The 13,232-nt window shown below is 40.9% G+C and overlaps 1 protein-coding gene across 2 annotated transcripts in view; it reads left to right on the top strand.

The window, feature by feature from the left end:
- Window positions 1-13,232, top strand: part of INTS9 (integrator complex subunit 9) — a 72,878-nt gene that overhangs the window by 41,439 nt on the left and 18,207 nt on the right. For both annotated transcript variants that reach the window (XM_005236641.4, XM_055810446.1), the window contains 2 exons: window positions 6,471-6,642; window positions 12,600-12,724. In XM_005236641.4, coding sequence (XP_005236698.4) covers window positions 6,471-6,642; window positions 12,600-12,724 — 297 coding nt within the window. The remainder of the gene's footprint in view (window positions 1-6,470; window positions 6,643-12,599; window positions 12,725-13,232) is intronic.

The raw sequence follows: 13,232 nt of genomic DNA, 5'->3' as shown, positions 1-13,232 counted from the left end.
AAGATGCCCGTGTCAGGTACCCACTGCTCAGCTGTGTCTTTCATTCCTTGTTGCTGTCCTCTGAGGGACAGCTACTGTCATCCTTTTACTCCTGTAATTCTCAGCTGCCTTGGGCTGCGTTCCAGTTTTAGTGGTACCTACAGCTGGTTATGGTTTAATGCTGTCGTATTGTTTCCAAGGCATGGGGGAGGAGCTGGGTTTCTTCTACTTCTATGAAATAAGGAGTTGGAACAAACAGTCTAAACAGAACAGGGGCAAAATCTTGTAGTTGACATTGTATATGTAACTCCTATAATGTGAAACATCTATATAACCTCTTTTTAGTACAATCTTTAACAAAGGTATTATTTATTCCCTGGCAGAAACCCTGCTATGCCTGTGCGAAGAGTATCCACAGCAGGCTCAGCTGCTATGATATTTTGCTGTAATTTTACCAAGCAAAATGGTCTTAATACAGACCTAGCCTCAATAACTTGTCCATGGCTATACCATCAGCCTAGGAGAGAGTGAAGACTTGGGCTCAAGGCTTCCAGTTACTAATTTAGAGCCTTAGTCAGCAGCCACCCTTTTTGTCTTAGGTACACACTCTCTAAATCTGTGACTCCACAACCTCACAAGCAGGAGCTCTGCTTACTAATGCTTAAGGGAGTTTTTAATGAGTATCAGAAACAGACATTGAATGATCATTTCTCTTGTATATGTTGTTAGTGGAGAATTGCCTTACTTTTTTCAAAGCAATGGTAGGCTTCTGCAGTGTAACCTATGTGGAAATTGCCTATCATCAAAAGATGTGCTTAGCTGCTCAATTGTTGGAAGAAAATAGGGAATTACTCAGACATGCCTCTTAGTTATTAGCAAGCATTAATAACATGCCTGGCATGATACATCAGAAAGGGACGGGCCAGGAAATAAGCTTCTAATTATCTACGGAACAAGTCCAGCCCAGCATGCTGTCTGGTCCTGAAATTCAATGTTCCCCTTAGTTGTATAAACAGCAAGATTTAAAAACAAACAAGGCAAAAAATACCACGAATTGTTGATGTAGTCTCTTTCATCAATGAGTTCCAGTGGTGCCTCATACCTACTATAAAAGAGCATTTACTTCCTTTAATCAGTTATGATTGTATTTCGTATTTCACTTAACCATCCTTTTATTATTGTTGTAAGATGATAAATAACAGGATTTTCATCTTCTCTACGGTTACTTTTATTTCACCTTACTTTTCTTCCTATACATGGTTTGAAGCTTTTTTATTCCCTTTGCATGGAAATTTTCCACGTTTATGATTTATGTTACCTGTTGTGAACTCATTCCTTGTTCTGCTGTGCTAAATAAAACCAGACACACTGTTCAACTTTGCAGAGAACCCAGAACACTTCTACATCCTTCTCATTACTTCTGCTTTAATGTAGTAGTAGGTGTTCATCCTATCTCCTCCCACACAATCAATGTGTAAAATTTTTGGGGTGGCAGTTTGTTTCCTAACATCCAGTCCAAGTGAACAGGGAATATAATTTCCCGCTGTTATGAGCAAGGAATGTGGGCTAAAGTGCTTCAGGCTTGCAGAGATGGATTTGGACATCAATTCCTACTAAAGTTAATATGAACAGAGTGTCCAGATTCTTGCACAAGCTTTTGAAGTCTCATCTCTGCAGCCTTTTAGCGGTGCACAAGCTGAAAGAGCTTCTTTTTAAAGGCTGTGATCTGTGATCACTGGGGTGAAGATTGCTGTGACTCTGTTGGAGTGAGTTAGGATCTGGAGCAGGGCTGCTGTACATTCCAGCCAGTTATTTCCCAGGAGAAAAAACTACAAAGTGGAGTAGAGAAACAGTCTGTTAGGGAAGGGATGGATTGCTCTGTGGATGGCTCTCCCCTGCGCTTAAACACAAGTGGCAATTTGGTTTTTCACCAGCAGTTATTGTGATGGGGAAGAGAGGAGAAGGAGCTCAAACTGAAGTGATGTTGGAAGCCTCTGCAAAGTTAAAACATAGAGTTCCCAAATGTTTGTGAATACAGCAGACTGGCCAAGGGAGGTGGTGAGTTCCACTTCCAAGGCACTGTATCAGTTATATTCTAGGATCAACTGTCTAAATAGGGTTAGACTTAAGCTCCATAGTGCCTAGCTGAAATGCTGTGGTGCAGAAATCAGTAATTTGGATTTTTTTAGAATTATTATTCTGGTATCCCAGAACCAGCTTGTGGTGTTTTACCAAATTCCTTGGGCTCATGGGAATGTCCCATCCTAACACAGCGACAGCTGAGGAATTAGCCATCTCCCTGACCATTTTAATGTGACCCGTGGGTGCTACGCTCTGCACCATCCCTTTTGTGGAGGTAGAGACTTTATGAATGAATAGTCAAATTGTTCTGGCAAGGCAGAATGAGAAACTCCTTTTCCTTTCTGCTCGATCTTTACATAGACAATTTTAGGCTATGAGATAAGTGAATCCAGACTTCTCTAAATGTCTGCCACAGAAAAATTTGAGAGGTAATTTATACTGATCAGTATTTCCTAGTGGAGGAAGAATTTGGATTTACTGTCTTCTTATTAAGGATTCTGTTAGCAACATCTAAAAGAAATGGCTATGAAAAGCTCATTTTCTGACTCAAAAAATAGCCAGGGTGGGAGTAATATTGATTCTGTGGTCTTAAATATTAGCATTTGTCATCTTCGTCTCTGATTCCCTCTCCATATACCAGTTCCCATGTAACATATTCAAAGCAATAAATACCTGGAACCAGGTGATTATTTAGTATTATTTTTTTTGCCTTACAGTATTATATAGAATTAGTGTTACTGTTAGTGTTGGTCTTACAAAGGGAGTGAGGGAGGTGAAGTAATAAATGCTTCATTATATGAAATAAATATCATTCATTGATAAGAATCACATCTGTTCAAAATTCTGGATACAGAACACACACACAAACACATACAGAGTAAATAGCAGTGTATTTTAGCTTACTTCAATAAAGGGTACACAAAGGCTCTGGAGATTTATCCTGTTTATAGCAGCCGCTGCTGACCGTGTAAATCAAGTCTACCGCTTTAAAGAGAAGCACAACCATTTGGGATTTAAGAAAAACACAGCTCTCCTCAGTTTCGGTTCAGTACTTTACCATCCTCTATCTCTTAAGCTTTCAGTCAATAATGGTTCTTCCTGTAGAAAGATGCTCTGAATGTTGCTTCTGGTTTCCAGAAGTCAGCGCCGTTTTGAAAATACTAGTTGGCTAAAAGCCAGGCATTGGTTTTGACCCAGGCTGGTACAGGTTGGAGACATGAACATGACGCAGTCATCACTGTTGTGTTTATATGACCCATCTCATCTGTATATATAAAAGACCTGTACAAATCATTACAAATTAGTCACCTTAAGAATTCATGAATTTTGTCAGACCTGTTTTGCAAGTTCAGCTCCATATATTTTTGAATAGGCAATTAAAAAATACTTTGCTTAAGACTTTAAAATCTACCAGCTGCGTTTTCACTGGAATGGGTAGAATGCCTCTAAACTTGTTCTTGTAGCCTTTCACCCCTGCTATGTCCAGCTGTAAGAATCAGACATTGTGAGCTAAGGTATGGAGCTTCAGTAAACTTACCAGAAAAGATCTTGCAAGATAAAACACGAAAAATCACCACATCTTAGGACATGGTGCTGAGGATTTTATATGTGTCCCTTTCCCTTTCCATCCTGAGTTAGCACCCCAGTCAGAAGCAGTGCACCCCAGTGTTACACTAGATGCTTTGTTGTTGTAAATAAATTAAAAAAAAAATTTAAAAAGAAAAAAGAATGACAGGTAAAACTCAAGGTTCTGAAAACTGAGTTAGAAATGCTGTGTCTCTACAAAGTAATATGAAGGGATTTGAAGCTTCTATAATGCTTTGAAGAGAATACAGCTTTTATGTTTATAAACAATGAACATTTGTATAGGTATAGCAGTGAAATAGGCTGTTGAGAAGCTTTTGCACAGAGTGCTGCTCTCACATCTTAGCAAAAATTTGTCTGCTGTATAGAAATACATATAATCCTAAGGAACCTGTGAAACAGATGCTGGAAGAACAGTTTGTGATTTTCAGAAGTGTGTTACATAAATGCTAGCTGTGGTAATGTCTTTCACTTACCTATCTGCTGGTCCCTGACGAAGTTTTGCCCTGGAATGTCACATAGCCCATTTAATATTTGAAGTAGAAATTGTCCCCTTCTTCCAGTTTACCCAAATAAAACTACTTTTGCAACTTCAGTTTTGAGGCTTTTGGCTTCCTCAAAAAAAATTGGGAAAAGCTTCACGGGGCCATTTCCTACATGTTCTTTTAAATTGCAGTGTTTTACGGGATCAAATTTGTTTTGCCCATTGCCTGCTAAACTGCAGTTTTTATTACTGAAGCTAAGTTTAGATTCTAAATATTGCATTCCAGATGTGTTAATCAGAAATCTTTACCAGTCTTAATTGCAGAAATGTTTTCAAGATTCAGTGCGTATTAACTGCCAGAGCAGTTACTGGATGGTTGTTTTTTTTCAAATTTCCCTCTTGAAGATTAAATAGGAATGTGATATTACCGGTAAGCTGCAGAAAGTGTAGTCTCCCAGCTACTTCCTCTGTGATCCAGGGATCCACATGGAGATAGTCGGCTGTGCCCACCTACAGTTTCCACCTTAGGTCAAACCCCACAAGGAATGATACCAATCCCGTTCCATTCCAACCATCTAGCTATCGCACAGCAGTTAAAAATAGGACATGTGGGAAGTCAGATGCAAAATCACAGCAAAATATTTGCTGTTAGGAACTTGAAGGAGACCAAACTGGAGGAAGCAGAGAAGAAAGACACAAATATTGGCACCTATGCAAATATTGGCAACTCTCTGTTATTGAGAAGGGTATTGAGGGTAAGTTTGTACATTGTTTGTTCTAGCGCTAAAGCATATCTTTAGGTGATGATGGCTATGAGTTTAATAGTGTTGATACTTCTGTTCAGTGATGCTAAATTCAATTTAGAACCTAATTGTGTAATAACCATAAGTTCTGAAGTGCTTTGTTGTGCATAGGTCATTAAGAGGCTTAAAGAAGCATCAAAATTCTCAGCTTTCTCTTCAGTCCCATGTAGGCACACTATCTTTAGTTAGATCTAGCCTGGTAAAAAGTAACAAAGAGGATCTGGAAAGATGAATTACAGCTTTAAGAGATCAGGAGAGTTGCTTATCAGAATGTTCTTTCTTAGTTCCTCTTTTGAAAATCAAATATGTTAGAATCAAAGGAACATCCTGAGTGGCAGGGTTTTCTGCTAGAAAGGCATGATGCACACATCGTGTTATGACATGCAGTGAAGAGCATGCGGTTTGCTAATTAGTTGTATTGTCTGGGGTTCCACGGCACAACAACTGCAGAAATGTGTTGCTGAACCCTGGCATATGGGAATTCTATATTTTGAGCAATGTTGCAATGCCTGGCAGGAGACAGCAAAGTATGGAGAGATCTGTGGTGAACGGTCCCACCTCCTTTAAAAACTGGCTGACAAAGGAAGTACTGTTCCCCTCTTTCACACTTTTTATTTCCATGTATGTTCTTAGCTGTTCAGTGTGTGATTTCATTGTGTTAAATTGCATACTTTGGGGGAAAAACGTATGTTCTTAAAACAGTTATTTTCAGGCTGAGGATGGAAGCATATACCTGCTAAGAAAATACTTGCAAAATATTGCATGAAAGTACTTAGCAGACTAGTCTATTAACATTGCTATTTAAGCTGAAACTTGCCTTGCAGATTTGAAAACAGTGGCAGGCAAAATAAAGCAAAATTCTTCTTCAAAAAGTGCCTTGATAATCTTGCCCATCTTAGTAAAGAAATCTGTGCCATATGCATAGTTGATTACACTCTGTTTGCCAGCTCTAGTGACAAGTGCTTCTTCTGGCTCTTAGTTCATTGTTATTACTAATTTCAGCAATAGTTGAGGAAGGGCAAGTCAGTCTGTTCTTTTATACATTTTTTCAGAAGATTTGGCTTTGTGTGAACTTGTTATACCAGTGAAACTCATAGCAGAATACTGCTGAAGGCAAAAATTGCCTGGTGCTACTGTGATGGAAGAAAACCAGGTTAAACATCAGTGCCCAGAGCTCTTTGCAGACATGGCAAATAGGAAAAAGTAGCTTCTTTTTTATTTGGCAATTGAGCGATCTGTTCACTCCGGGAAACTCTAAGCAGGGAGTGTTTGCAGAATTTCCTCTTGGTTACCATACTACTGGTACCAAAGAAATGAGAGCAAGGACTTGGAGGCACCTGGCCCCATACTCTGACTTCCTTTTCATAACATTTAGGACAGTCATGATTAAATTTGTTGGAAAATCTATGGGATAGGGACTTTGTGATGAATTAGAAATAAACTGTAGAATATTTATAATGCCATATAAATAAATGCACTGGAGACAGAACACAGAGGCTGAAAAGTTTGTAATGCCTGGACTTTTGTTTTTATTTCAGCTCATTCAGACAAACAAATTGAAACATTATCCCAGCATCCATGGAGACTTCAGCAATGACTTCAAGCAGCCGTGTGTTGTGTTCACTGGACATCCCTCTCTTAGATTTGGGGATGTGGTTCATTTCATGGAGTTATGGGGAAAATCTAGCTTGAACACTGTTATATTCACGGGTAAGTAAAATGCAGATATCATTATCAAATTAGCAATAGGTTATGCACTCTGGTTAAGTGTGGCCACATTCAGAAGGGCTTTACGCATTTGTTCTGGGGCAGAAGTTTCTGACTTCAATAGGAGCTCATCTAAATTAAGACCCCAGGATTGTCTGTAGGGACAAGTGTAATTATTGTGCCATTTAATTCATTTTAGCCCTGCAGAGCCAACCTTTGCCATGCAGAGTCCATTCCTGCCATTTCTAAGCAAAATCTTTTGTTATTCACAGCAGTAAAATGCCTACAGGAAATTAATTTTTTGATTAAAAGCAGCTGTCTGCAAGTTAAACCCAGGCAAGACCTAATTGATGCTGGTCAGAAAGGAGAAACACTTCTTCATATTCCATTGGAATCACAAACCTTTCCTCATCCTTTCTCCCGCCCTTTCATCAAAACCTCAGGCAACCAGACAGTCTGTTTCAAAAGATGTTTCTGTCATCTCTGCTGTTTCAGAAGTGTGCACCCCATACAGACCTGGCAGTAGTGATCTGTGCCGTTGCTGCCTTTTGGCTGAGCTTTTTTTTTCAGATAATTTTTGGCTGACAGACACATTTGTATCTGAAGCTGAAGGTACAGCTCTAGCTAATACCCTGGGGAGCTGTTTCCTTTCTCAATGACTCAAGCTGCCAGGGGCACAACAGGTCTTTTAAATTCCTCCACTTCTCCCAGTCTGCTTCTAGCGCTGACCCTACTTTTAATGGATTTAATGAATCAAGCCCTGTCCACCTCAGAATGAGCTGTGGTCTGAGATCCACAAGGTGGCTGCATCCTGGGACCATGCCAGTCATTAATGGCAAGACAAAGTACTTAAGAGAGGACGTGAAGCTTTTGTGAAGTCTAGCAAAGGAGTTATCTTCCAGAGTTTGATCCCCCTTAAAAATGCTTCAGGGTCTTCCATCAAATTGACGTTTTGTCCGGATGTCTTTATGCCTGCTGTGTCATCCAAAGAGAACCCTACAGCGGGCACTCCAGATCTGTGACGGCAAATAATCCCGTAGGCCATTGCTGCTGATTTTATGTATAATGAGCTCTGGTATAAGTAGGAGATGTGATATATTTAACTTAGCCATATAAAAAAGGTGTGAATTTTGCACTAGGAGAAAGTAATTAGGAATGGGAAGGAGAACACTGAGTAACTGATCAAATCTACTCCCACAGCAAGGGCATGACGGAGTCCCACTGTTAAGCTTTTTTTCCTCGTCTTTAGTGAACAGGACTGCTGCAAAGCACATAACCTTCTAAAGCAAAGCAGGTTGAGAAAGGGTTATTTCCTTCCTTCTTTGTTTTTTTAACTGTAGGCTTGAGGCTCGTGATGAGCAAGTCCCAGATTGGTACCAAAAAGTGTCACGGTATCATGGTACTGTTAAACCAATTTGGAAAGTTTTAAAGGAGTGTGTAATTAGCCTGACTGCAAGGGGAGGAAAGATACAAGGGGGTTTCTGCTGAGCAGATAAGTCACTTAAACCTAGACTGTGTTTATGCTGTGAAATGGCGCATGGTACCACAGCATTAATATCCTAGCTGTTACAGTACTGATCACTCCTGACCTTCTGAGGTAGTTTCAGGAGATAGGCCCTAATTACACTTAATTGGTAAAATTGCAATATAGATATTCATTATCTTAGAAATAGTGAATTCTGCTCCAGTTGAGGCTTCAGTTAAAACCAGTGTGTGTACACCCTTTGCTGGGCTGTGTATTTCATGAATCCCTAGGAAATCTGTGGCATTAATTATGTTCTGAATATGCTACTCACCATCCGAGGGTGTCAAAAACTGGCCTTTAATGGCAAGAACTCTTTGTTTTGTGCCTTCTTATAGAGAGGTAATTGACCTTTCTGTGTTAAAATGCAATTCTTCTGTGAAATGAGGAAATAGAGCAGCTTTCTATTAGAACGTGACCCTACCAAGTTGTTAAGGCATCTGAATGCAGTTGAAACAACCTGTGGATACATTAGGTCATGATCTTTGAAATTCGTTCCCAGTTTATACTTCATCCAGTTAAGATCTGCTTTGGTTGTAATAACTTTGGAGTGCACAGTGATTCCAGGTGCTTGTGGTCAGTGGGATCCTGGGGTGCATTCAGAGGGGCATGGCCAGCAGGTCGAGGGAGGTTATCATCCCCCTCTGCTCTGCACTGGTGAAGCCACATCTGCAGTGCTGTGTCCAGTGCTGGGCTCCCCAGTTCATGAGACACGGAGCTGCTGGGGAGGGGCCAGCGGAGGTGACCAAGCTGATGAGGGGCTGGAGCATCTCCCTGGTGAGGAAAGGCTGCGGGAGCTGGGGCTGTTCAGCCTGGGCAGGAGAAGGCTGAGAGGGGACCTGAGCGATGCGCACAGGTACCTTAAGGGCCAGTGTCAGGGGGCCGGGGCCGGGCTCTTGTCAGCGGTGCCCAGCGACAGGACAAGGGGCAACGGGCACAAACTGCAGCACAGGGAGCTCCGTGGGGAGAGCAGGAAAAACTTCTTTCCCTTGAGGGTGATGGAGCATGGGGACAGGCTGCCCAGAGAGGCTGTGCAGTCTCCTTCTCTGGGGACATCCAGAGCCCACCTGGACACGATCCTGTGCAGCTGCTGTAGGAGAGCCTGCTTGAGCAGCGTGGGCTAGGGGATCTCCAGAGATCCCTTCCAACCCTGACCATGCTGTGATTCTGTGATGGTTTGCTTCCAGTGGCCACATTTGTCTGTGACTTTTGGACTCTGTGCCTGTAGGCTTACCCACTCAGCAAGATGTTCTTCCTTATGACTGTCTCAGCTGGAACAAAGACATCTATGTCTACAGAAATTCCTAGCGGATTGAATTCTTCTGTTCTTAGTAACTCCAGTAGAAACCTGAAGCACCTCCACTGATGCCCAGGATTTATATTGTTCAATTACCTAGTTTCTCCTGTTTTAAGATAAGATCTCCTGTAGTTATGAAAGAAATTTGGTCAATTGAAGCAGTGTGTGATAGCAGATGATGTTCTAGCTTTTCCAGTGAAAGACTCCTAGTTTCTAGTAATTAGGACCTTTAAACTACAGGCCATTCGGTATTGTTAATGACGACACTGCATGTTCAGTCCACAGGAGCTAGGTAGTCTCCACCTCTCCAATTTGTAATGTAAAAAACAACTACAAGAGAATATAGACTAAAACAGCAGCTGCAGCCAATAGACAGGACACCAGCTGTGAGTGAGCTGTAGTGCTGCTCTGCTTGCTTGTGTCATCTGCAAATGTTACCGCTGAAGGAGTATTGAATAGATTATTGATTTAAAATATTGAATACCACTAAGCCACAAATAAATTATAGAATAAGACATGGTAGAAAGAAGTCTGCTTCTTGCCCTTTCTCCAATAACAACAATGCTTTAAAAACTAACTCCCTAGGAGATCTTAAAAACAGCTCATGCATGCCACATTAGTGCTGTACAGTGGAAGATTTTATAACTCAGTGTCACACTGTAGTAAATCAGATGTCTTGGGAAAAAGCTAAAGACCTGTAATTCTGTCAGGAAAGTCAATATGTGTCCTTGACGAGAACTGTCTTCCATCAGACAGGTGACTTATGGGTTTTGGTAGTTTCAAAACAGCTATTCTTGTATGTCACATGAGGAACATGTGAGACTACCTCAAGTTCTGTTTTTCACGTTCTAAATCTTCAGAGTCCTGTGTTAGAATTCCTTCATTAGAATTTCCCACTTTGCCAAGGCTCTGACATTCTGATTAGTTGTTCAGAGACTATAGACTGGATGCCATTTTGGATTCTTAGATCAAAACAATCCCTGTCTGTACATTATCTGAGCTTACTGATTGAAAAAGGTTTAGTCTGAATAGGTGCTGCCTCAGGGCATTCTCAGATACAAGCAGTCAAATCTCTGTCATCCACAAGACCAGATGATATGGAAAAGCTCCCTTCTGATAACGTTTTGAACTTACTATTTGCAATTTCGTTTTACATCTCCAGTGTAAGACCTGTGTCTGACTTAAGTTTTCTGGTTTTTCCCAACGAGTTTTAAAATGTCGTCTGATTTAACCCTAATTGATCACTGATGATTCTTCAAATAGCTACCTTCTCAGTAGTCTCATTTTTGAAATCCTATTCATTGCTATTAAACTTCACTGCCATTAATTCCCATTTTTTACATTGATATTTTTAGACTTTGTTTCATTGCCACTAAAACATCTGCTTTTAGCTAGCATGGCTTTTTGCCCAGTATGATTTTCATTTCATGTTTGTGCATTCATGACTTTTTGGACATCTCATAAGATGTTCTTGTACAACTATCATTTTTTGTTAATATTTCTCACTTTGATGTTCCCAGGCAGTTATTTTGACAATTGCTTTAAACTTGGGAAAATTATCCCTTTGACAGTTCCAAACGTATGTATCACTGGCTGATGCTATATTCTGTTCTCACAGGGTAAATATAACCGCATCATGATCACTGGTACTTAGCCAGCAGCAGATTTTTAGGCTAGCAATTAACTTGTCTTTATCAGTAGAATGAGGCCCAATATTGAATGTTGGATGCCATGCTGGGTGCTGAACTTCCTGTGGTAAAGTTTTAAGGACTTTTTTATTGCTGTCTACCTGAGAAATCCAGCCAGTGCTCTCCTCAGGGTGATGTAAGAACATAGAAGATGGCTGTCTAAATCTAGACTGAAGTATCTGTACTGTATTTAAGTTTCCTTTAAGTTCATCCTTCTACACAGCCTGAGCAGATAACAGAGAAATACCTCACACTGTTTTGTAGCAAGGCTTGGTGGTTTGCAACTGCACTTCACTCTGCAGGTTGTCCTTTGAGGGCCCGTGGTTCAGAATAGTCTGGCAGATAAGTCTTTCATACACCCCCTTCCCTTTTTCTCATTCCATACTTACCAAACTAATACCAGTTTTTCTTTTTCTAGCATTCCCTTTATGTGATCTATCCCACAATTATCAGGTAGACAGTGATGGCATAAGCTTTTCCACACCATTAGTTGGTGACCCCCAAAATGAGGTGGCTACTTGTATCCTACACTGTGTCACCTGTGAGCCTTACGTTTCTCATTCGCCAAAAAATCAGTATTTTGCTGTAGTATTCTCAGTGTTGTATTACTTTCTGTGTGAGTAAAAGCCCATTCAGAGCATGACTTTTCCCTGGCTAACCTCTAATGTGATTTTTAAAAGTCAGTAATACAAGTACAAGGGAAGCTGAGACTTGCTGGGTCTAATAACGATACCAACTACTGAAGTTATCACAGCCCACCTCTCCTTCTGGATAGCCCCTACCGCAAGCAACCTTCAGTTCATCCTGGCCTGAACTAGAACTGATCTGCTGGCATAACTAACTGTAAAAAGCCCAGCTGCCTGGCCCTTCAACAGGAGGGCTCCCTACAGTTCCACTTGCATTGTATTAAAATTCGGACCATTGTTTTTCCACCAGTCTAAACCTGGCACTTGGATTTAAAAGGTATATATACATATATACTGTAAGGAAAAAGGAGTTGGGAGGTAATGTGTCTGCAGCAGAGGACGTGGGTACATGTTTATCAAGATGCAATCTTTATGCTTCATTTTTGTCATAGTGAAAAGCAAGCTGACATTTGGGTTGCCTTATGATACCAAAAATGATTACATCTTGCCTTCTTTTACTGGATCTGATTAAAAATAAGAGGTGATGTTTTTTGTCTTGATTAAATTTGTTATAAAAATCATGCAATAATGTGTTCAAATGAAATAGTATTGCTCTGTTGCTTGATTAAGGTAAGACTAATTGTGGGCATAATTTTCATCAAATTAACTGAAAATAACGGGTGGGGGAAGGAAGAAGGTAAGAGAAATCTAACAGAATTAACATTGCTGAACAACAGCGTGTCTAGACTAGAATGTGGGATCAGAGAAGAATCGGGCTATCTTTGTTCTTAATAGGCATTCAGTGTTTTCATCATTTCTCTTTTCAGAACCCGATTTCTCTTATCTGGATGCCCTGGCTCCTTATCAACCTTTGGCGATGAAATGTGTTTACTGTCCCATTGACACAAGACTGAATTTCATTCAGGTGTCTAAATTACTCAAAGAAGTCCAGGTAGTGATTTTTCTGTTGCATTTTCTTATGTTTCTTCACACACCTGAAATAATTAGGCCAATTATGAACAACTGCTGCATTAAACAATAGCAAAATCCAGGCAACACCCAGATCCTTTTATTCATGAGGGAGCACACAACACTGAGCTCTCCTTTATCATCCGGCTCCAAAATGAATATGGCATGCCATAAATGCCAAATGACTGCCAGCCTCTGCTCAGAGCGGCTGGAAGATCCCTAAAAGCTGAGAGTGCAGGGCAAATGGTGTGTACATCCCTTTCCTCCTTTTTAGGTGTATATATAGTCACAGAATCACAGAATGGTTGGGGTTGGAGGGACCCCTGGGACCACCCAGCCCACCCCCTGCTCAAGCAGGCTCTCCTACAGCAGCTGCACAGGATCGCGTCCAGGTGGGCTCTGAACATCCCCAGAGAAGGAGACTGCGCAGCCTCTCTGGGCAGCCTGTCCCCGTGCTCCGGCACCCTCAAGGGAAAGAAGTTTTTCCTGCT

Source organism: Falco peregrinus, chromosome 7 (genome assembly GCF_023634155.1).
Source record: "Falco peregrinus isolate bFalPer1 chromosome 7, bFalPer1.pri, whole genome shotgun sequence".
NCBI classification, from domain to species: Eukaryota; Metazoa; Chordata; class Aves; order Falconiformes; family Falconidae; genus Falco; species Falco peregrinus.
Note: the sequence above shows the minus strand (reverse complement) of the source record. Positions and strands in the feature narration are given on the sequence as shown.